Here is a 26,271-nt window from a genome sequence, read left to right on the forward strand (position 1 = left end):
TAAAAGTATAACTATTTTTAGAATACAAGTATCTATTTTTATGTATCTTAACTTTAAATATTGTTACAATTCTATGGTAGTTGCGTGTATAAATTATATTTTGAACCTTACAAAAATTATGTTTTAATTTTTAAACTCTTGCTTATTTATTGGTTTTTCAGTTTACTAAAAATATAATATTCTTACATCATATAATTTATCATTAACAAACTATTTTTGGTTTAGTAGACGAACCATTACAACCTCATTCCTACAAGATAACAGTTGTGTTATAGTAATTATTTTGATAAAAGAGAAAAAATAATTTGAAAGAAAGTCTATTATTGTTTTGTATTTAATTACATTTTCAATATATTACTCAAAAATGTATTCAAAATATTGCTTTAAAATCAGGGCATGCAAAGGTTATATTTGACAAAAAACAATTGAAATTTGTTGATGTAATTATAATTAAATAAATTAAAAAAATAATTAAATAACACAAAACAAAACATAACAATTAACAAAATATAAAATATATCATAAAAAAAAAAAAAAATGTATTTCAATTATTTAATTAATTAATAAAAATTTTAATTCTGAATAACAATAAACGCAGAATGTGTATAACATTTTAATTGTAAATAACGTATAACAAAATTTTTATTTCAAATGCAAGCCTTGTTTAAAATATATTTTATATGATTGATTTTGAATATTCAATGTATTGTTAAATATTTATATTATTAGTGTTTGATGAAAACAAAATATTTATCTATGATTAAGTAATAAAAATATTTTTATTATTTTGTACATACTCACTAAAATTATGCTATTGTCTATTCAAGTATAAAGATAAAATGTATAATATAGCACACGTATTGATTTATAGTTTAATTTTGTGTTGTATACTTAAAGTAATATTTAATTTTTAATTATTTTAGTGTATTATTAATAATTTAGTTATAAACAAATTTAACAATTTAGGACTAAATATGGATTTTTTTTTTTATAGAGGACATAATAGTTAATCTGAAAAGTCCTAATACTAAACGATATTATTCTGAATGAAGTTAACAGTTATGACAATATTTTTGTAAAATATAAAATTATATTTAATAATTTGTTTTGCTGATGACATGGTAATATTATTCCATAAAAAATTAATAAAACTTTTAACTTATTTAAATCATGGTTTGACAATAATTTACTTGAACTAAACTTAAATAAACAAAATATTAATATAAATAGCAATTTGAAAAAAAAATGTATCATTCTTTATAATGCTTAGCAACTAATAAATTAAATTGCTTATATAAAAGCATAGGAAAAGTAACTAATTTATAAATATTTTTTTATCTTTCAAAACATAAAAACTATACCTAAAAAAAACTAATAAAGAATAATAGATATTTCACTTGTGCAATTGATTATCTCTTATAGTATTGACGTTTGAGGCTACACTTATAATATACATTTAAACATATTGAAAAAAAAAATACTTATTAAACTATTTATATTTATACTGAAATTAATTAGTAGTTCTTATACTGATTTTGTATATAATGAGCTTATTTTATTTTATATTAATAATTTATTTAAAAATTTCTGTTCCAATTTATATACATATAAGCATAGAAATATTATTTTACTGTGAAAATATAATTTTATTACTATATATATACACACATATATATAAATGTTAACTTAGTTAAAATTCTATAAATCATTTAGTTTCAAGAGTTTGTTTATCACTGCTACTATTTTATGTATGCATTTAAAAATTTATATTAAATTGCTTAAAAATTATAATCTAAATATTTTTAAACATAATATAATAGTGTTGTTAATTCAAAATATATGGTACCATAATGTAAACCATATAAAGTTGTAGTTGGATGAGGTAAAAATATCCTGAATTACTAAGGGTGTTGAATTTTCAAAACTTTGTTTTATTCTAAAATTAATCTTATTTTCAAGTTTCTTCTATATATTATAGTTTATCTAACATAAGCTTATTTATTGTTATCAAAATTATTACTGTTAATTAAATTTTTCTTCTTATTTTATTAAATCGTGTTTAAGTATTATTATAATCTAATGTTTCAATCCTAATATAAGAACTATATCTCTAACACATATTCATTTTAAAGGAGGTGTGTAAAAATTATTGTTTTGTATTATGTTACTTGTAATATCTTTTTAAATAAATTAATAAGTGAAAAATAATAAATATTTTACACATTTTTCTATATTTTATCTATAATTTATAAGTTATAATACTAACTGTTGTAAATTGAATTAATTCTGTAAATAAAATACCTAATAATAATTTATATTTATCCATAAAATTAAAATAATTTTTGTATAAAATAACTAAAAATATATACAAAAATACAATAAAATGAATTATTTATATATATTTATTAGAATTCATAGATAACTCAGATTTGAAGAACTAGTTATTTTACTGAAATAATAATATTTATGTCAATTCTTCACTTGATAGAAATATAATGATGTATACTAAACATAGAGAAAGTTTAGACTATCTAAGCTCAAAATTGTCTTTCAATATTTACAATAATTTATCATTGAATTTAAATTTAACACAATAACCTACTCAATGACAAGGTACAATCAACATCAACTATACAGCACAGTGATAACTTATTTTATGGCTTTCTTAATATATTCTTCAACTATATTACTAACTACCAACCAACTACATTACAACTATAAAAATAAATATATTATATTATAACTAAATTAGAACAATTTTGTGTAGCACCTATATAAAATAAATTAAAATAATAATAAACATACATTTTTTTAACAACTAATAGTACTAAAAACACTAAAAAAATACTTATGCAAATTATGTTAATACTGTAAACCTTTATAACAAAAAAAACATTTTTTAATTAATGAATTAATTTGATAATATATTTTTTTTAGCTTTTGGATAAGGTTCTTAAACATAAGATATTATAATTATAATTTGAATAAACATGAATTAGGCAATAGATAAATACTGTGTTTCACTTCAAAGATTTATTGATTTTTACAAAACCTAACTTCATTCAGTATTAATGTGTATGTATTTAATAATACCGAATATTTTAAAAACTCATATTATTTCATAATTTATAATTACAAATGTTTGTAAGAATAATTGAAAAAGTATATTTCTTTCAGTAATCTAAACATTTCTTTAAAATTAACCTTTTTTGTGACTTCCTAATTGAACACTTGATTTATAATTAAAAAGTTCTTGATTTTCATAACCTAGGCATTTAAAAAACTAGACCTTTAAACAAAGTTTGGATCTCAAATCTTACTCATTACTTAGTCATGAATTAAATTACATTACAAAAAGTAAATGGTAAGACAAATATTTTAGAGTATGTTAGTGAACTATATTTTGTTTTTGACCCATATATATATATAATACAGCAAATTTATGTTTAATCAAACCAGTCATGCACTAGTAACTGAAGTATTTAAGTGAATAGTTAACCTATTACAAAACATATAGTTAAACATATTATCTGTCTTTGTATGCATGTTGACTTTTTCAATTTTAAAACGAAATATTAGTATTTTTAATCTATACATAATTTATAATTTTGAACTATGGTCTATGAATATTTTACTTACTAATTATATTTGCATAACAATTTGCACACAGATAATATTCTTGACTTGATTGTCATAATAACCATAGATAACTAATAAGTTATCGAATTTAATATCTGTTACAGTCGCAAAGAAAATAAAATATAGATAGTATATCGACCACAAATATGTAAATTGTATATATCTGTGATATCGACTGCTGATCATAAACACTTATAACACGAGAGAATAAAATATATATTATTATACTATCGATAACTACTAATATAAAGTATTATATCTGTGTTAATGGCATCTTCTAAATAACATAATCTCGACATGTTCCTAATGCATTTTGTCACACATCTGAAACATATTATATTTTTAAAATAATATGCCTGTGCAGTGTGGACTATGATGAGATATGAAAAGCTAGGGAAAATATTGTGTTATCATAGAATATTCAATGATAAAATCAATGAGATAGAATAGATAGATATGTAATAAACATAGTTAATATCTATGGTAATAAAGATTAAAGAATAAACTCTTTAGTCTTTACTACATATACTTCCATTATACAGATTCTATAGAATATGCCGAGTATGAGTAAAACAAAAATTAATTAAATAAAAATAAAATTGATATTGATGAGTGTTACAAAAATTGGATTAACTAAAATCTTGTAGCATTTCATTAATAATTACACTTTGGATCAGAGAACATTAATTGTGTACCTTAACGTAACAATACGCTAATTTCATGTAATTCAAATAATTTTCATATCACATGCATACCTTTATTTTTTTTTTGCTATTTATTCAGATTCCTTGTGGAAATGATTCTGTTTTACGAACAATCTTGGATTTTTCCTTGATTTCATTATTTTAAACTGAAATAAAGTGGAAATAACACGGCATTTTAACTAGTAACTACTAAATAACTACTTACTGAAGTATAAAACCACTTTACTGTAAATAAAATAATGTATAGTAACTAGTAGGGGCGGGCGTAGGGCATAAGCTGCAGTGCATATTATTATGACAATCATTATTGACCAAAACATAGAGTACTCTATAAACCAAAAATAGAGATATCAAATATTTCTTTGCACAACAAAATAGTCCATCTTCCCGTTCTATAATCTATAAAGTTTGGTTACTACCCACACTGGTCGCGCCATTGTTATCATAATATATTATCGTATCTTATCATCTGAATGTCTAGTTTGATATCATGTTGTCATTAGTCATTATCATTCGCTACAAAATTTATTGAAGTATTATAATATATATTTATATATATTATAGATATTGACATAATACCTGCACGTCCCTCACACCGACACACCGGCTCTTTACTCTTGAATCTCTTACCAGTTCCTGAAGTCCCTATTCAGTTAGTGAAGTTCAACAGACGTGTCTAATTAAGTTCTTTATCGCCAAGCGGAATTGTGTGGGGCCAGTCGATACAACAAGACATACGAACAGTACGCATGTCAATCCAAAATCTCAACGTTTTTGGTGAGTACAAATTAGGATTGCACATGAGGTTGTGATCATAAACACTTTCCTTAGTGGTTTACGAGTGAAACGCCGTGAACTGTAGACACGTGCTATTCCTACGTAGGAATGTACTTTCATTTACTACAGGAAATGTTCGTCGCGTGTTACCAACATAAGGCTTGCAAGCATGTTTATGGGTGTTGCTTTTGTTTTGGGTACACCTGTTGGCATGTTTTCACGGCTAAGCTCTACGGTATTGCATGTAATGTGTTCTTATGCAGTCCCCAAAATAAACGAGAGCAAATCTTAAGTAATCAACTAATCTTCATCTTTGGTAGCCACTATTTACATGAATATTTTTCCTCGTTGGTTTTATATTGTTTCCTTGTTGTGGGTCGTAGGTGTTGGACGTCAATTGATATTATTTATTTTTAGTCACATTCACCTGGTTCTACTTGATGCATTTTATTAAACCCTGTCAAACCGTCTACTATTATGAAACATGTATGTGTATGTTAATATAAAATCTTTGATTTAATCATTATACATCTACTGACTAGACTGAACCATTAAAGCTTTTAGATTTCATTGTGTATACTTAGTCCTGTCTATTAGACTCATAAGATGATGCTATATTCATATATGTTGTCCTTGTCTTACAAATAAACAGCATAGCAAATTTGCTTTCAGTTGAATCAATTTTGTATTGTTAATTTTAAAATTAGAACAAATTGATCTATTGTCAAACTTAAACGCCAGAAACATTATCTGATATACTTTGTTGGATTTTTTTTAATGTTTTAATTTTTTAAGTTACTTATAAGCATTTTCATATTTTAGTATTATACATACTCATTATTTGCTTAAAAATCCAAATGTTGTAAAAAGCTGACAAGGAATAACAAGTGATGTTCTCACCTTAAAGTTTGATTATAGGTCAATTGGCTTGAGTATTAAAGTTAACAACATTTAATCGGTTCTAGTGAAAACAAGTTTGCTATGTTGTACATTTGTAAGACGGATACAACACATGTGGGTGTAGCATCCTTTTAACAATTTCTTAATGTTCTAAACTTTGATCTCGATTATAATTATCTAAAGCTGAAACTATGTTAAGTTTCTCATGTTATTTTTTTAAATGTAATTTGTAGATAATTTAGGGTTAACTCTAAAATACAATTAAAATTACTTACTACCTATATTTTTCTATTCTTATTTAATTTGTTATCAATTTATTTATTTTTGTAAATTTAACTATAAATATCCAAAATAAATAATCAGTATATGTTTTTACATAATGATACTGTATATATGCAGTCTTACGAGAAAAAAAATCGTGGATGATTCATTGAACACTGAGTTTACTGGAAAGAGTTTTTTTTGCATATTTGAGAATATTTCATTGGTTATAGAATAATTAGCATGTTTAATATATTTTGGAATATTTGGTCCATTTTGAGAAATACCAGTTTTGTATAATTTCAATAAAAAGTAGGTATCTGGAAAAAAATTTTTGGATAATTACTATAATTTTTTTTGTATAATTTTGGTAAAAAAAAAACATGCAATAGTAATATTTTTATTAAGAAGAATTTTTAGATGTTTATTTACCACCTAAACCAGTCTTACTAGATTGGAAACAAGGCTTAAAACACTATGATTCTTAATACTGACCATTTCTTAGGGATAAAAACTGTTATTATTTAGATAATGCAAGATTTGCAGTTTTTTTTAAAGAATATAAGCATCATATTTTAGGCATATTCAAAGAACATAAATGTAGACCCTAATGATCAGATATCATTTAGAGTTTTATAATTTTTTTTTTTTTTATGTATATATATACTCCTATATATTATTTTGATATAATTTTTTCAAAATTTATTAGTTGATACATACATTATATGGTCTATTTAATTACACTCATATCATTTTGATTATTTTTATAATAATTGGTTACAAGTTTTACTTAAAAATAACTTATTGTTGATATTTTATTTTTAAGACCCGTTTGCTGATGCAAACAAGGGTGCTGATGATGACGTTCAAGATGGGCTTGTTCACATAAGAATTCAACAGCGTAATGGTCGTAAAACATTAACAACGGTTCAAGGTCTATCATCTGAATATGATTTAAAGAAGATTGTACGAGCTTGCAAAATGGTAATACCTAGAAACTAATATGAAGTATTTGTTTTATTAAAACTAAATATTTAAATTTATTTAATATTTCATCAATTATTTCAAAAAAATATTTTACCATCAGTACAATACATAAAAATGTAATAAAATAATTTTAATATTCATATAAGATATACCTAAATAAAAAATAGCTTTAATTGCACTTAATTATTTTGTTTTTAGCTTAATATATTAAGTTATCAATTTTCTTTCAATTTTATAATAATCAACTTTAAGATAAAATTAATTTATTATCATAGATTACATGTTAAAGTCAAACAGGTATTAAAGTCTTACATTTTTAACAAATTATTTATTCTGTGAAAATAATTTTAATATTTTAGGAGTTTGCGTGCAATGGTACAGTGGTTGATCATCCTGAATACGGTGAAGTGTTACAGTTACAAGGAGACCAACGAGAAAATATTTGCCAATGGTTAACTAAATGTGGTCTTGCCAAGTCTGATCAACTAAAGGTTCATGGTTTCTAATACTTTGTATTACTATATTACTCAGTCATGAAAATTACAATAATTTAAAAATTTAAAACATGCATTAATAAATTTAGTGTTTGATTCTACTGATTCTTTAAATTATTTATTTTACCTTACAAATTTAATCTTATTTTATTGGTCTGAAGATAGTCACTTTTGTATTTACTTATAAATATAATTAGTTGAGACTGAGGCTTAGTAATCTTATTTTAATATTACTAGAATAATATAATATTCTTTAATTTATGATTATATTTAGGAACAGAATATGTAAGTTAAATATATTTTTGTCAAGAGGACATCGTACCCTCATCTTTAGTCTCCGTCTTTCACACATACAACATAGTAAATTTTCATTCACCAGTTTCAATAGTATGCTTTTAGTTTTGTTATTAGAGTAAATTGACCTATCATCAAACTTTTAGGTAAGAACATTATCTGTGTTCTTTCATTAGTTTTTTATGATATTTTAATTTTTAAATGAATTATGAGCATTTTCATACATTTATATTTTTCATACTTATAACTCACTTAAAAATTAAAATATTGTAAAAAACTAATGAAAGAAAATATATAATGTTTTTATCTATAAGTTTGATAATAAGTCAATTTATTCTAATATCAAAACTAACACTATTGAAGCTGGTGAACAAAAATTTACTATGTCGTACGTGTGTAAAATGGAGACATACATGTGGGTTCAACGTCCTTTTCAGTAAATAATAAAACTAATGTATTAAATAGATTAGATTAAGTAAAAGTATGTACAATACTAATTACATTATAATTAATACATTAATAAGCTATGTTGAATTTAGAACTTATTATCTGTATTCAACTAATTTATAGTATTCAAGTTCGTCAATATGTGAATAATAAAAGTTATGATTTTTTCAATAACTCAGAGAACTGACTGTTGTATAAGTAGATAGGTATTGAATGCACCTTGTCATTGAGTACTTAAGTCACTGTAATGTATGTGTATTTGAATTCAATAATAAATAGTATACATTACATATAAATATGTATAATGGATTCTGAGCAAAGACTGACAGCTTATATTGATACATTTATTTTATTATATAAATAATTATATTTCTATTAGCATTAATTTTATAAGTAAATAATAATAATACTAAATTAATTTTTCTAAATAAATTATATCTATTTTAATTATAAAATTATGTCATATTATATATTTATATTATTGTTACTAATTTGCTTTTGAATCAATACCAACTTGAAACAAATAGTGGAATAGTCGAATAAATAACCAAATAGGTATTAGCATAAAATCATTTTAAATATTTTGAAAATATCCTTATGGTGATAAAGTAAAATATTTATAAATTTCAATTAGAATTCTTTAACATTGTTATATTGCTACGATCAAAACCTTAATACTTGTAATTATCCTAAAGTTGGAGCCATAAAAATATTCTAATATCTATAATTAATTATAAATTGTTATAAGGCACTGTAGTCTTTACCTGTTAGTCTAGTCAAATATACATCATAACTTGACAATTGATAATGATATGTTCACTCATCATCAAGGTAGCAAAAACATAATTAGTTACAGCCCATTAGTTACGTGCAAAGAACAGTCTTGAAAAAATTGCTTGCCATTCCTTTTAATTGTGTCATATTTGACATTTTTACTTGATCAATTATTACATTCTGTTGTAATAGTACTTAAAGTATAGCCAGTGCAGGGAATCGTTTAGATATTAACATGAGTTACAAGCTCTTTATTGTTAATTAATTTTTTATGTTATTACAAAACGGTGTCCAACAAAACAACAAACTAAGTTCAATTTATTTATAAAAACAAGCTGAGAATTGATCAAGTGCATGTGTAAGCTTCTTTTTAATTATAATTCTAACTTCAATCATACATTTAGTAATTAAATAATCAATTATGCTAAGTCTTAAAAATTATAAAATTAGCTAATAGAGAACAGTGCAGACAATTTATTTTATATTATAGTTGGTGAAGTTAATGAATTATCTTTTTTTTAATTATGTACTATGAAGTGAAGTATTTAATTGGTTTTTAAAAATTGATGTCATAAACAAGAGTTTATGTTAGTGTTTAGAAGATATGCTAAAGATTATAACATTTTCAAGCATTTTTAGAATTATTATAATTAATTTGATGTACAATTCATACTGTGTTAACATGCCATATTATTATACAATGTGACGGCCCATATGCGGAGTGGATACCGTGTTATAACAGTGAAAATACGTCGATTCGACGGTCAAGTTGATATCAATCACCATTCACCAGTGCTCTGCTTTATTGTTATTTTTATATTCTATAAATATGCGTATATTTCAAGTGTACTCCATCGTTGTAATGGATGATAGGTATGTAAGTATGTTGAATTAGAATTTTATGATAAAATGTTGAATACGAAAAAAAGTTATCAAAGCTAAAAAGACGGATAAATTAACATTTATTTCAGACTTCAGTATCTTTGTCTCTAATGGTAGTTAGTTATTTATAAGTTATATTTATTTTTTTGTAGTATTTTAGATTTTTGCGAAGCAATGAATGTATTTATTTTACAATGATAAATGTTTTTTGTGTATGTGTATGGTGTAAACATGTTAAGAGTTGAAAAAATACTAAAAATTTTAACTTTAAAAGTGGTGTGATAACAATTTAAACATTGTTTATACCGAGAGTTAAAATTACTATTTTTTTTTCTTTTTTTTCTTTTTACCTATAGTTATTATTCAAAATAACAGAAAAAAAAATTAAAAATGTAGGAGATAAAAAATTTTTATGCAAAATCAATAATTGGCAAAAACTGTTCATGTTATTCAAAAACAAGTAACACCAGTAATAGTAGGTACCTACTACCTAGTAGATATTTGTATGCTCACAACAGTACCTACAGTAGTTTTTAACAGGAAAATTAAAAAAAGTTTATATTGGAATATGCCCCTCAAGTTAATTTTTTTTCCGTGAAACATAAAAAAACAGTGATTTTTGTGAAAATCTACATTTTTTTCGTGATAACACGACAACATTTTTTTATAACTCAAAAATATTGTTAACATTATATCATGTGTATTGGTTACACTGTAAATTCTAGTTTTAAGTTTTTAAACTTAAAAGTTGATTATCTAATTAGTAATTACTAAATATTTCAGCTCAGTTAGTTAATAATAAACCATTTCTTTCGATCAAGTTCTATTATTTTTTTCAAAGGTTTTTACTACAAAAAAATTTTCATTTATTTTTATAAAACATTTAAATTTAGTAGTAATTTTTGCTATCTAATTTGAAGTTTCTTTAGTACAACACAACGAAATAATTCATATACTAAATATTCGAAATTACGTCATTTTCTTCAATATTGAAAACATAGGTACAACTTATTTTCGTTAATTTCACCTCAAGATAAATATAAATATTCATTAACTGAAAGCAGTTTTATATATTCAAGAAAAAAAAGATAGTGCAATGTTGAATATTTTTGTTGTGGATTTATCTTACACGACTGGGAAAAAGATGATATTTCATAAATTAAACACTCTAGATGGAATCCAAAGTGTATGTACGTATTAGGTATTATTTATTAATTATTATCAAATAAAAATCAGCTTGTTGAAAATATGGTTTATAAATACAGTAAGATTAACGATATTTATCAGTTTAAGAACGAATACGCTATAATTTGTCATATTATGGTATGATACATAAAAAAGCTTTATCTTATCAGTTATCGTTCTGTTTTTTTTAGAAAAATAAAAATAACTATAAAATTTAGTACTCCTTTTTTCATTGATGCATATAAATATAGAGTTCATTATTATATGATTAACTTAAATTAATATTTTCATTTTATTTTTTAGATTTATTTTAAAATTTGTTTGTTACATTATTTATTTTATGAAAGACAGGAAGACTTATATAAAATAGATATATATCTATAATCTATAGATAAAGACTTATAATAAAATATCTCTATATCCATGCCTCCATGGTTAAATTATAACTCGCTTAAACAACAATAATAATATTTAATATTTTTTTAAAAAAATCCATAAAATTAAATTGAAAAATCGAAAAAGAAATATTTTTTTTACAATGATTTTTAAGTTATTTAATATATAGATTATGCGCAAATTTATTCTTCAATTATATTTTCTAGCTATTATACCTAAATCAATAAATAGTGTTCTCATCTAAATTTTTTTTTTTTTTTTTGATTCTCAACACTTCTATTCTCATCAGGTTAGAATCTTTTTTCTAAATATATGATATTTTTTTTTAATATTCAAAATAATTTTTTTTTAAATTTTTTCTATTTTATTAAATTCATCTTTTTTTGCTATTTAAATTTACAATAATTGTTCTATTTGATATTTTATGTTAACGATTTGCTCAGATTTCATTTTATTCCAAAATGTATAGATTTTTTTTTAGCTATTTATAAATATGGGTTATCACACTAGTAAGAAAAAAATGATTTTTTTAATTTCAAACATAATCAATTAATAATTATTGGTATTTGTCCAATATGCTATCTACCGCATGTTTGATGGTTTAGTATGCTATCTACTGTAAATATTTTATCTACCATCATTTTATGTTGGTGAAGTATGATTTCAACACGTATTTACTATCTATAAATGTGAATTGTCTTACCTTTATAATGCAGAATTTCTAATTTTTCATTTTTTTTATACTGTGTAGTTATGTATACGTATTTCTGATGGCTCCGAAGAATGATTTGAATAGGTCTTCAGCTGGTTTTTGTGACGAGCGCCACCACTCTATTTGAAGTTGGGATGGTAATATGTTAGTCGCTCTCCGTGTTTCCATATTACCTTTCGAATTACGTTTTCGACAATTTTCAGAACTTTTATCAACTCACCACCAAAAATTGTTTGGTTTTTAATTTTTGTATATGTTTGGTCGATTGGTAATAAACCACATATGTTTAAAAAAATTTCGCACATCTCTTCATATTGAATTATGTGTCGATATAAATAATTCATAGTTGACAAATTCATAATAATAACTAATAAATAAATTACATTAAAACCACATAATATAATCGACACAACTCACAAACACACGCTAAACAAGTATAATATAAAAGAATATCTACTAACCTACCTAACTCACTAAGGTATAAATATAATATAACTTGGGGTTTCCGTAAAAGCTTAATCTTAATTCTAAAATGATAAAGTATATTATAATATAATATACAGCATATGGACATATGGTAGATATCTAGTGCTTGATTTGGGGGGGACGTGGAGGGACGGAGTCCCCCCTTCTTTTTTAATTTCATTTTAGCGTACCCCTTCTATTTGCCCCCACGGTAATGTGACGGTTAATTTTGTGTGGAATGCTCGTTTATCAAACATTCGATGAGTCCCCCTTCTATTTTTTTTTCTAAATCGAGCACTGTAGATATCATACTAAACTATAGGTACCTATCATAAAATTACGTAGATAAAATATTTACAGTAGATAGCATATATATTGGACGAATACCTAATTATTAAATAACTTAAATTAAAAATAGGATTAGACATTTAAAAAAAAAACTTGGTACTAGCTAAGTAGAACACTGTAGCTAAAAACTACTCTAATTAAACATTTAATTAAAAGTATGCGTAAGTACTAAAATATTTCACATACAAAACATAATACACGGTTATTTTTTTAAAAAACTTTATTTTTATTCATTAGGTAGAAAATGTCAATAATATTAAAATAAAATAGACTTATAGAAAAATAAATAACAACTTTTTTAGTTCATTTTAATTTTCTTTAGCCTGGTTATTATATTGTTTATTAATAATTATTTAAATTAAAACATTTATAATTATTAGAAAAAAATCTTATGTTATATTTCAATTTAAGAACGTGATACACTAATCATGGTTTATATTTAATATAAATCACCCGTAACATTAATCAATAACATGATAAAATAAGTTATAGTGATTAAAAATAGTACCTATTATGTATAAATATATAATCGTATAGGTTATTAAATTTTCAGCTAATGACGTTTGGATATTAAATTTTTATTATTTTAGTTTTTTCTAGTTTTTAAAAAAAAGAAAAAAGAAAATTTTTTTAGGTAAGTGTTAATTCATTATAAATACAGTTTAGTTCAATAAGATTATTATTTATCTATTTATTTATATATATATAGATAAAAGAATAAAAATAAAAAATAGTAGTAAGTAAGTACTTACATTTCTGTTTACAGAGATGTTTTGAAAAAATTTCAGCTTCTACTATAGTTCACTGTGTTCGCTTATACTCACTTGTGCTCACGATAAATCTGATGATTTTTAAAAAAAATATATTTACTATTTATGAATAGGGTTCGGATTTAAAGACAAAATTTTTTATATTTATTCATATAAAAAGTATTAAAAATGTCAAAAAGGCAAAAAAAGCATTTTATTTATAAAAAAAACAATTACAAAATTTATAAAAAATTAAATAGTTTGTATATTATATATATGTTAACTAGTTTGTATTAAAAAGAAAATTGTGGACTGACTAACAATTTTGAATCTAGTATCTATACACGTTACAATTTATAAACATATTTTAATCTATATAGATACGTAGTATGGGTACTTTTATAAACGTCTAATCAACTGGCAATACCAAATACTCGATAAATATTGCAGATAATAAAACCCATTAAAAATAATTGACAAACGATAATGTACCGTCTTCAGAAGACGAGCGTTGTGTATAAAAATATCAAATCCATTGAAAATTAAACACAAAAAAGGAATTTATAAATAAAAAATGCATTATAAGTAAAAAAAGTAAAATTAAAAACACATCCATCGTCTTAAATCATTGTTTCTCAACCTATGGTAAGCGTACCACTAGTGGTACGCAGAAAGCACAAAGGTGGTACTTGAATGAAAAATAAATATTTATCATCAAATAAAATATTATTATATACACAAAATATTATTTCGTTTATTGATTACTAAACCAAATAGTCGGTTTTACTCACGTTAAAGATAGAAATTTAGATAAACAATAATCTCTATTATGTTGTAATGCTTGGTTGATTTATGTTTTAACAAATTGTACATGCTTAATTTTACTTTTGTTTAATAAATTTTAATATTCTATACATTTTTTTTAAACAAAATGAAAAAATATAGTTTTCTAAATTAAATGGTACGTGAAAATGGTAGGTGGTATTCGGAAGTTAAAAGGTTGAGAATCGCTGTCTTAAATATTAAATGACAAATATTTTTCTATTATTATTATTTAAAAAAAGGCTTTTGCTTTCAAATCCGAACCCTAGTTATGAAGTATTAAATTTCTATCTCTTTAAACTTATAATCATTTATACTATAAAACGTGATACTACATTTGTAAAGTGGTATTGACTCGTAATATGGTATAAATATATATATATTTTATATATGTATTATTATATTATTTGAATACTTGATTAATATTTATAATATAATAAATGCTACGATTTCGAGAAAAATTAACTAATTCTACTATATTACTAATAAATCACTACAACAGCAATATAAATATATCAGACTATACTTAGTAATAAGTAATAACTAATAACATAATTTTTGCCTAGAATCGTTTTTCAAATGCAATGATTAAATTCAAATGTAATTCATCCATATATATTAAACAGTAATAAAATGAGGTACGCTCAAAGTCTACTTTACAGTACAAACTTTAATTTTTCCCTTTTTTTGAATCTGATAATACTTACCTACCTACGTATTTAACAAAGTGCTCTAATTCTGTTGAAAATTCTGAAACAATACTCTCGATAATATCTATTAATATATTTAGCATATAATCTCTTGAAACCTATTTTATTGTACGGTACAATATTAAAATTATGTTTGATTATTTATAATATAAATTTCAGAACCGTATTATACAGTTTCTGAAACATTTCAAGTATACTCAGTAGGAACAGCGTCACTTGTCAATTAGCGGTAAATTAATTAACTTTTATTCCACGGCAATGTCGCCTCTGGTACGGCGACTATAGGTTATACGAGTAGGTATTCAAATTCAATCTATACGGTGCAAATAATAGAGAAGTAAAATACCGGGTGAATGGAGTTCATGTCGGCTGTGTTTATCGACAGCGGTGACAATGTTTACGTCTATATTATTATTCAACAGTCGGCGTGGGTGACACTTACTATACATTATTATATACGCGGGTTATATAGGTACCAGGTACGTATAGGCTACGACTACGGTAGCTGCTGTACTGCGACGTTGTAAAACATTGCCTAACGATGTGACGAACGCTATAAACTATAATTATTGCATTATTATTATTAATATTATTATTATTATATATATAATACAATATACATTTATATGTCATTGTATTGACATTATGGAGACATGAAAAATATGCGGTCGCATATCGTGCGATTAGTATACGTGCGGTATTGCAGGTCGGGTTATCAGTCCACATTATTTCGCACACGGCGTTCACAGTCGTGTACCTACCAACGTTTTGGCCTGGACAATCGGACAATTAATAATTATTACTGTTGCAGTCGACCGCAGCGATTCTCGACAGACGCACGTGGGGACGTGTGCACGCGTATATTTTAACATCATTATTGCCGTTTCTAATAATATTATCTTCATTGCGGTTGGAAGTGTAACAATTATTATTATTTAATAACCTAACCATGAGTGAGCTTGAACGACAGTCGTGCAGACGAGTGATTTTCGACCGGGTGTTGGGCAAAGGGACATTCAGTACGGTGTACAAAGCACTGGTAGAGCCGGACAACGAACACATTGCCCTAAAAATAGTACACTTGCAGAACATTGTTCACGACCCAAAAACCGTACGGGATTGCGTGAACGAAATCAGCAACTTAAAGGTCGGTATAATAATGTTATGTCCAACAATAAAATAATTCATAAATATATAATAGAAGTACCTAATGATATATTGATATATACTTAATACTTACCTATATGACTATATGTACTGACGCGTGCGCGTACTCATCGTTATGCACATGCGTGTTCGTAGTGTATACATATAGCAGTAAAGGTCTTATTATATTACCAAAGTACCTAATATAGCTATATAATCTATGTGTGTAGTGTCTATCCACATGGCCACATGATAGCGGCGAGTTCCTCAATATGTAGGAATTAAATTAATTTTTTCACAAAAACACGGAGTGTCGATTTTTCATTTTTATATAAATTTTTCTATTTTTTACTCAGTGCCCTATATAATTTAAATTTAATTTAAATACAAGTTTGAGGACTGTATGGTCGTATAGAGTGTAATAGATACAGCTAAATTATGTATTCAACTAATACTTATAAGTAAATGTTTTTGTTCTAATCAATAATTCATTTTTGTTAATATATAGTAATTAAAATGTTATATAATATCTAAATTTAAAAAAACATATCTAAGAATAAAAGTAATTATACAGTTGATAGTTGATACTAACTTGATTACATTAATTATTGTCAGTTGTTTTTGTTACACTTTGCATCATAAATATTATGTACACTCATTAGTTAGTATAGGCCAATTTACGCAATTGCTTTTAGGCGTTACAGAATACAGAGTGTTTATTTTTGAAGATATCCTACCTAGTTATAGAATATATATTGAAGTAATCAAATATTACGCTTAAAATTATTTTTGTATTATTATGTATATTATACTCCGTGTTTTTATATGATTCGACGTCAACAAGACCATCCATGCGATAAAACTGTCCAACGTAATATCTACTGTCTACTGACATAGCACAACCACAACAGTTTAAAATATTTTATATATTACACGTGTGACATATATAATCAAAAAAATTATTATGGCAGTATGTTGTATGTGTATGTGATGTGTATTTTTAGAAAAAATGTTAAATTAAAAATAAATAACTTTTAAGTATCTTTTGTGAACTGTAGCTTGTTGGTGTATGTCAAAGTGAATATTTTATTTAGTTTGTTTTTCTAAATTTTAGTGATTCCCATTCAAATTAGTCATAAATATTTTATCAACGGAAATGATTACCATAAATTATATAGATAATTACTTGATGTGGTATCTATTACCTATTATATTACCTATGTACATTTTTAAAACAGGAATATGCCCAGTATATTTTCCTATAATCCAATCACCTAACGGCCCACTCAACGCACGTTACACGAGTGTTTATTACTTTGCTTAGGTAGTAACAATAATATAACTTCGATATCTAAATGTATGGGCATAATAAATGATAATATATTGTAATATAATAAAGTAATTTATAACTATAAAAGTATAAAGCACAAGCTACGTAAAGTGTTTAGTCTGTTATTTATAGCACATATGTGCCTATAGGTATAATATTGATATTTAACTAGATACACATGTAATTGTCAATTGGTATGTATTACCGAAAAAAAGATTTTCATCAATAATAAAAGAACTAGTGTTTGGTCAAAAGAAATCATCACCATCATACAAATATAGGTACTAACTATCGGAACATCCTAAAATTAACATATAAAAATTACTTGTCTGTTTGCCTATTAAGTTCGTGTACTTATAAATTACACGTGGGAATTCGGCTTAACTAGTGCATAAATACTATGAAAAATTTCGTGGAAAATTCGAAATTAAATGAAGATATTTATGAAATAATCGGAAAAAAACAGGAATAAATCTGATGGAAAAAACACTATTATAGATTAAGACGCGTGTTAAATTGATGGATTCGGGGACTTTTCGACACGACATGTCAATTCGGTGTATTTTTTAAACTTTGTGTACATTAGGTATTATTAACAATATAAATGTATTAAGTTGGAAAATTCTGATTACATCACGTTTATCTTTATTGCCGTTTGTATCGTTAAATATTTATCAGAAACATCATAATACGCATTCCACTGTCACTTTTACAAACAATAAAACATACGATACTGAGTATTCACCAAGAAACTTACAAAATAACGAATACAAATTTAGTTGGACTGTATTAAAAGTAAACGAAGTCTACTTGTTTTTAGAGGATTTCTTTGCAAACAAGATCGAAAAAGTGGAGAAAAATATTACAATGAAGAGAAAGTATGTTAAGCTTGGATAAACGCATACAATAAGGTAAACCTGTATTATAAGGTATTAAGCATTTTTTTTTATGAAATGTGTATTACATATTGGTTTTTTATGTAGATGAAATTATAAAATTAACAACATAATCATATACCAAATATTTAAAATAAATATTGAAAAGAAAAACGATCAATAAAATGAAAGAATATACCACAAAAGCTATAACAACATAATTTTTATGAGATAAACTTCTTCAATGGTGGGTTATTTTAATTAACTTATTTAATTAATATATGAATTTATTAATTTTTACTAATTTTTAGTATTTTATTAATTATAGCTTTAAGTACATCAATATTTCTGGATTTTTAATTTAATTATTTTTGATAGAATATAATAATTATATTTATATACATGTGTATAAACAATAATTCTGTATTTTTAATTTAATTTACTTTTTTTAAATTTTATGCATCGAACTGACAAGCGTTGAAATCTAGTTGTATCAAGTTAACACGCGTTAAAAAGTCGTACACGTTCAATAGTCTTGTATCGAAATAACGCAAAAAACCGTGATGTATAGTGTATGAGTAAATGTAGTACAATGATATATTGTTTAAAAAGTTGTTCATTATATAAGTTTCAACTATTTTACGTTTGGCTCTAAATTATACACAATATTATGCCACTAGATTTAGTATAAGTACTAATTATGATGATAGGTACTAGCCATTTAGTACATTACGCTTATAAATTATGTACGATTATGATAATATCTATAGAGTGTTTCATTATGAACGCTTGATTTAATTTGGTAATTAATTTATTAGAAAAAATTGTTTAAATTAAAGAATGATATGAACATTTAGTATTAATTCTCCAATTTATGTAGGAATATAACATTTAAAATATATCGAAATCGGCTACGTAAGAAAACTTTAGTTCCATCTATTCATGTTATTGTTTGAAAAATTTGAGGGTCGACTTTTTCAACGAAATGGTGACTAAAACTAGCCTCCCTGATCTAACTCCACTAGATTTTTTTCTTAGGAGTTATATCAAAACTTTTGAAAATAACCACGAACCAATGAAAAATTTAAAGAAGAAATTATTAATGAACTAGACTCGGATATGTATCAGCGAATAATGGGTTAGGTATTTGAAGACCAAAACTTTAGCTTGCTGACTTAGCAGATGTTTTATTTCCCACGTAAATCAGAAAAGAGGATGTATACTACATGTTCATATAATTTTTCTGTTCTACACTATTTTTCTAACTAAGAAGACGCCGCACCCGCATGTGTTATCTCTGTTTTACATACATACAACATGGCAAATTTTCGTTCAGCAGAATCCATTTTATGTTGTTAGCTTTAACATTAGAGTAAATTTACCTATTATCGAACTTAAATATAAGAATATGACATAGGCTTTTGTTAATATTATAATTTTAAAGTGAGTTATGAGCATTTTAAAGTTTCAATATCTTATATAGCTATAACTCAATTTAAAATTAAAATATCAATAAAATTCTATGTCATTGCCTAGATAAAATTTTTATCTTTAAGTTTGATAATAGGTAAATTTACTCGAATGTTAAAGCTAACAACATAAAATGGATTCTGCTGAACGAAAATTTGCAATGTTGTATGTATGTAAGACAGACAACACTGCGGGTGAGGCGTCGTCTCTCTTAAGTAATAATAAGATACTCGTAAAATCTGACGTTCTTAATGAAACACCTTGTACTTGAATATTAGTGATGATTTTGAATACTGCACGTGAGTAAAATACTTTAAAATATTAATGCTCTTACTAAAAAAGTTTTCTCGATAATATTAAATACCTATCCACAAAAAATAAAAAAATTAGGAATACTTTTATTATTTTACAAATTGAAGCAGTAGTTTATTATATCTTAGTTTTTTTTATAAAATATGTAAATAATAATTTTTCATATGAATGTACCAGGTATTTATTGTACCTACACGGAGTCTCACAGAATGTGTGTTTATACACTCTTTATTCATGTCCTCAGAGTCTCTCTGTATAGTAATAGAGTGTACCTATATATCAAGAACGGCCTAACTTTTTTTGGTCACGATCTACTAAAAATATACTTTACCTTTAAGGATCGATTTCAATAAAAAAAGTTTTTTATTATTAAGTTACTATACTACCATGATTAATTTTCACATGCATAGTCTATAAATAAATTCTAACACGATCGAATTTGAAATCATTCGCGATCGATCGTTTGGCCGCCTCTGGTATATTATATTATGTAAATATATTACCTATTGCGACTATTAACTATCAAGCAGCTATGTTTGTTATATTATTGTACTACTCTACTGTTAATAAAACTTTAATTTTAACATACCAACGTCACTAATTTTAATCCCTAGGTATAGGTACTTACATGAAATTTAATTATTCATTTTTTTTTTCAAAAATATTTACATAAGTTTTAAAACAGTACCAAAATATTTTTTAATACCTATGTAAAATATGTATTATTTATGTTATCAATAGAAACTGAATCATTCAAATATAATACGATGCTTGTGGTGGGATTTTTCGGATTTTGAATTGAAAATTGGCTTGGAACTTGCTACTGGCGGAGATTTAAGACGGATTATTCATGAACATTACGATAAGTTTAGTCTAATTAAAGAATCGATCATTTGGTCCTGTGGCGTCCAATTGTCCAGTGCACTTTATCACATGCATAAATCAAGAATAATGCATCGAGGTATAATATAATAAATTTTATTTTTTCCGATTGAATGTTTTTAAAAACCATTTCATTAAGACACTTGTAAACTAGCTAATATACTACGTGTAGACACTAATAAGCTCACTATTTAGCGGTGTTCTATGAAGGAGAGGATAAATCATTTTTGGTCTCATTACAACAGTTTTCTATTTATTTTTTTTATTTTATTCTTATTTTTTAATAAAATATAAAAATTAAAAACACTTAAATAATAATACAAGTCAATATGTATCAATTATTTTTTCAAAATGTTAAATAATTTTCAGTCTTAAACATATTAGAGTCCCCGGGAAAGTATCAAGTGTTGGCCTTCGTCTGTTTATGCTACCAAAATACTTCAATTTTTAGATTACAAAAAAAAAAAAAAATAATAATAATAATTACAATGACAATAGTTTTTATTATTATTGCTTATTTAATTATATTTAATTATACATGCAATTTTATATTATACGGACCATATCTTAAAATATTGACATATAGATAAAATGACCATTTGAACATAATTATAATTTTAAATATAATTATTTTTATAGTACCTATCTATTACTTAATTTAAATCATTAAATAGCTACCAAGTAATTTTATGAGTATGAACATTTTTATAATTCATAAAAAATGCCAAAATTGTTGTTAAAAATTTAAACTATTGTTAAATAATATTTTTTTCAATGTGTGAATTAGCTTATTGTTGCTTAATATATCACTATTATTATTTTTTGATATGAGATATATTTATAATTTTATATATTATGTAACATAATTGTGGTATATTTTTCATGCGCAGACATCAAACCGGCCAACATTTTTGTATACGGATTGAAAGAAGAAGAAAATTCGCTTTACGAGCGGTGGAGAGGAGTAAAAATTAAGCTTGGCGACTTTGGATTTAGCAAAAATATAACGAACAGTCTAGACATGACATGTAGATCGGTGCTAGGCTCTCCTCTATACATGAGCCCCGAGAGGATGTTACATCAAAAGTATTACTTTGATAGCGATATATGGTCAATGGCTTGTGTCATATACGAGGTATGCGACATTATGATTTATAACATAATAAAATGTAATTATAATTATTACCGGATTCGTATCAATGATATACAGTTTTAAATACTACACTTCTTGACACACTAATACCAATTAGGTAAGCAATTAGAACAATTTATAACCATGAGGATAACTCTGTAGCTACTTATAAAGTCTAAAACTGAGTATTTTATTATTAAAATAAATTTAATGGTTAATTAATGTATTAGGCTTAAGGCGTTAGGAGAGTTGGGAATAATCTGGATACAAGTCCAGAGCTAGAGTCCTAGACAATCAAACTTTAAAATAAGCTATTTAAAAGGCTCCTTTCGTCATTAAAAAATAGTTTTTAAAAATTAAATGTGAACAGCAAAAAAAGTAATAAATAAAAATATTTTGCTTTATAGTAAGCACATTTAATACTTTGTAATTATACTTAGATGACTGTTATAAGTGTTTTTTTTTCTTAATGAATATAATATTTAAAAATCATTATCTATGATAAATTATCATTAGTTCCATTATTTTTCTACTTACACATTTCGTGTTTGATTGTGCATTTGTGCTAACCATATACTATTTTCGTAATATCTACTTAAAATTATAAATATGTTATATACTAGTGGTATGATCAATAATATTGTGATTTCAGAAAATTTTTATTAAATTTCGAATTTCAAATGCATGTAAAAAACAATTGTGAATTACGACAGTATATTATTATAAATTTAACTATACCACGCAATGACATTTTTGATTTATTTTAAGCTATTATATATTTTTATTATTTTACAGTATTTATAGAAAGTTATTATTACATTTTGAATTATATAAGTGGATATAACAAGGTATAAATATATATTGTTATAAATTATAATAAATAAATATTAATAACATAATCAATACAATATTTTTGAAAAAAACTTTATCAACTTATCTAATTATTAGTAAAAATAGAATAAATTACTTTAATAGTTATATCACAAGATATATTTAGTGGTATAGGGTGATAGACTGTATCCACTCAAAATTGTTTTTTGTATTCAAATATACAATGATTCAATGATACATAATTTAATTTAAATTTAATAAATTATTAATAACCTTATTGTGATTAACTCGACGCCTAATATGCAGAAAAGCGGTGCTCGCCTGTCTACTTTTTTTTTTTGATTTTCACAATTATATACATATAAAAAAAAGTATTGGGAATTTTTTACTTTAACTTCTTTAAAATTCAAAGTAAATTCAATTTGCTATCTAAACCCACCCTAAAATTTTAAAATCAAAGCATTTTATCAACTACCTACTTATCGAATATACACATACACACAAAAATTAACACATCATTTTAAAATCAGTACATGTGTTGCTTTACTAAAAATAAAAATGTGAAATATATTTATACAATAAAGTATCGTTTGAAATCACTACGATACTTAAAATTAACATATTTAATGTAAATATAAACATTTCATATAACAAAATAAATATGAACGTAAAAATTGTATATTTTCCCATATATAATATCTCTACTATCTACAAGTCATAGCCCGATAGCCGATTCATTTATACACAAAAGTATTCATTTCTACTAACAGTATAGGTAGTACTCTGTACTACTTCAATCATTTGGTTTGGTTTCTTTCATAATTGTTTTAATTAACTGATTTATAATGCCTTCATTCACATTGGTAGTTTTGTTTTAGTTGGTGGCACTTCAGGCGCCATTTCATTTGAATACCTTAGACATGAACTTGATGACCAAAAGAATTATACATGGATTTTACCCACCCATACCTTCAGACATCTATTCCATAAAGGTCAGTATTTATATTCTATATTGCTATATCTAATGGTTGTTATGCAAATATTTACAATCATTTAGACCAAGGGTCTTCAATCTTAAAATCTATGTAAGCTATATTTTCTTTGTTTTTCAGAGGGTTGCATTAAAGGTTAGAATTATTATTATTAGAAATATAATGTTAATATCTAATACTAATACATTTATTGGTATCAAAAATAATATTATGAGTTCTATAGTTAGGCTGTCTTTACTTACTAATTTTTAATAAAAAATAATATTTATTGACTAAAATAATCAATAAATATACAAATATAAAGTTTCTAACATGATTATTAGGGTAATATATTTTTAAACAATTTGTTGTTCATGTCTGCTTTCATAATATGGAATTAATTATATTCTAGATACTGATAATTATTCTAAAAAATCTGCATTCAAGTTTTTGTTGCTAAATTGGAATATATATATTTTGATACTTAACACGTTGAGTGCCACGGTCGACACGTAGTCGACAACTGTTGTCGGGCGCCCAGAACCGCGGTCGACACGTAGTCGACAAATGTAATGTGTATCTTTATGGGCGTATTTCTAAATCGGTTATTGACGTACAGTTTTGATTTTTATATGTAGTTATTCAGTAGGATCTCGTGATTTCATCGGTATATTTGGATTTTGCGTAGCTATTTTTAGTGGGTATTAATAATTATTTTTCCCCAAATGATGACGACGACAGTGACGGCGATACGAATTCACGGCGTTTCAATTTCCAATAATATAATAATATAATAATATAATATTATTTGTGTTGTTACTAATTGACTGACAAAAATAATAGTTTATTTTTATAATGTTTATGTTGCATTTTGCTTGAATAACAATATTAGTTTGTATTTATGTTCCCAGACTATGGTATATTCTATATTATTTACATTTTACATAGCATTTATTACATATTTATTTTGATAGATACGCATTTGTTGATGACAAAATTATTATAACTTAAAATAATAAACTTAATTTATAAATAATAATTTTGTCGGGCGCGGAGAACCGATGTCGATACGTAGTCGACCGTCGGCGTCGCTGCCTAGTTTTGGCGCGGAAACTCACTATACAACAGTCACAAATAACGCGGCACTCAACGTGTTAACAAGTATAGTAGGTAATGATTTTTTAGCAAAATATTTATCTTTAAAATCTATTTCAGAATAAAATATTAAGAGGTCTAAATTGTAGATGCACTAATTCATGGTAAGGTTAAGGAATTTTGTAGAATAAATATGGATTGATTTTTATTAAGACCCAAGATTGTATAGTAATCAACTATTTTAATACATTTTTAAAAGATTTATAAAAATAATATTTTCATTAGTACAAGTTATAAAACTGTTTTTTTTTAATTGATAAATTAATATATATTTTAATGTAGAATGAATACTGTAATGTACCTTAGTATTAATTATTATTTATTTCTATTGTTTATGAAACATGTTTAACTTTCAAGTTTTAAACACCATATAAACTGTCACACGATTATCAAATGTTTTATATTTTACACATATGTAGATTACAAAATTCATAGATAGCTGTATTATAGTCGATCACAAGTCCAGGCCAAATATATCACAGATCCTGAGAGTAACACAGAGAGGATTGGCAGAATCTTGGAACACCGTACTTTCATCATAGTATTATGATGAAGTTATGTTTATATAAAATACCATTATAGTATTATTATAATATAGATTCCACATTATTATAATGATTA

General features: G+C 24.8%; 3 protein-coding genes across 3 annotated transcripts in view; 2 read left to right on the plus strand and 1 right to left on the minus strand.

Annotated features, from left to right (window-relative positions):
* Positions 1 to 14,089, minus strand: part of LOC112597148 (myb-like protein X) — a 32,206-nt gene extending 18,117 nt beyond the window's left edge. Inside the window, exon 1 of the mRNA XM_025343088.1 lies at positions 14,018 to 14,089. The gene's annotated coding sequence lies outside the window, so the exon portion shown is untranslated. The remainder of the gene's footprint in view (positions 1 to 14,017) is intronic.
* Positions 4,853 to 7,854, plus strand: LOC112597149 (eukaryotic translation initiation factor eIF1-like). The gene is made up of 3 exons (XM_025343089.1): positions 4,853 to 5,120; positions 7,108 to 7,265; positions 7,628 to 7,854. The coding sequence occupies exons 1-3, from the start codon at positions 5,093 to 5,095 to the stop codon at positions 7,772 to 7,774; spliced, it is 333 nt and encodes a 110-aa protein (XP_025198874.1). The 5' UTR covers positions 4,853 to 5,092; the 3' UTR covers positions 7,775 to 7,854.
* Positions 14,090 to 16,368: 2,279 nt separating the features above from the next.
* LOC112597133 (serine/threonine-protein kinase nekl-3-like) lies at positions 16,369 to 26,271 on the plus strand. Its single transcript, XM_025343070.1, has 5 exons — positions 16,369 to 16,693; positions 21,421 to 21,640; positions 22,452 to 22,696; positions 24,403 to 24,516; positions 26,070 to 26,271. The coding sequence occupies exons 1-5, from the start codon at positions 16,496 to 16,498 to the stop codon at positions 26,190 to 26,192; spliced, it is 900 nt and encodes a 299-aa protein (XP_025198855.1). The 5' UTR covers positions 16,369 to 16,495; the 3' UTR covers positions 26,193 to 26,271.

The sequence above is a fragment of the Melanaphis sacchari genome, unplaced genomic scaffold, assembly GCF_002803265.2.
Source record: "Melanaphis sacchari strain LSU unplaced genomic scaffold, SCAv2.0 Contig37_pilon_pilon, whole genome shotgun sequence".
NCBI classification, from domain to species: Eukaryota; Metazoa; Arthropoda; class Insecta; order Hemiptera; family Aphididae; genus Melanaphis; species Melanaphis sacchari.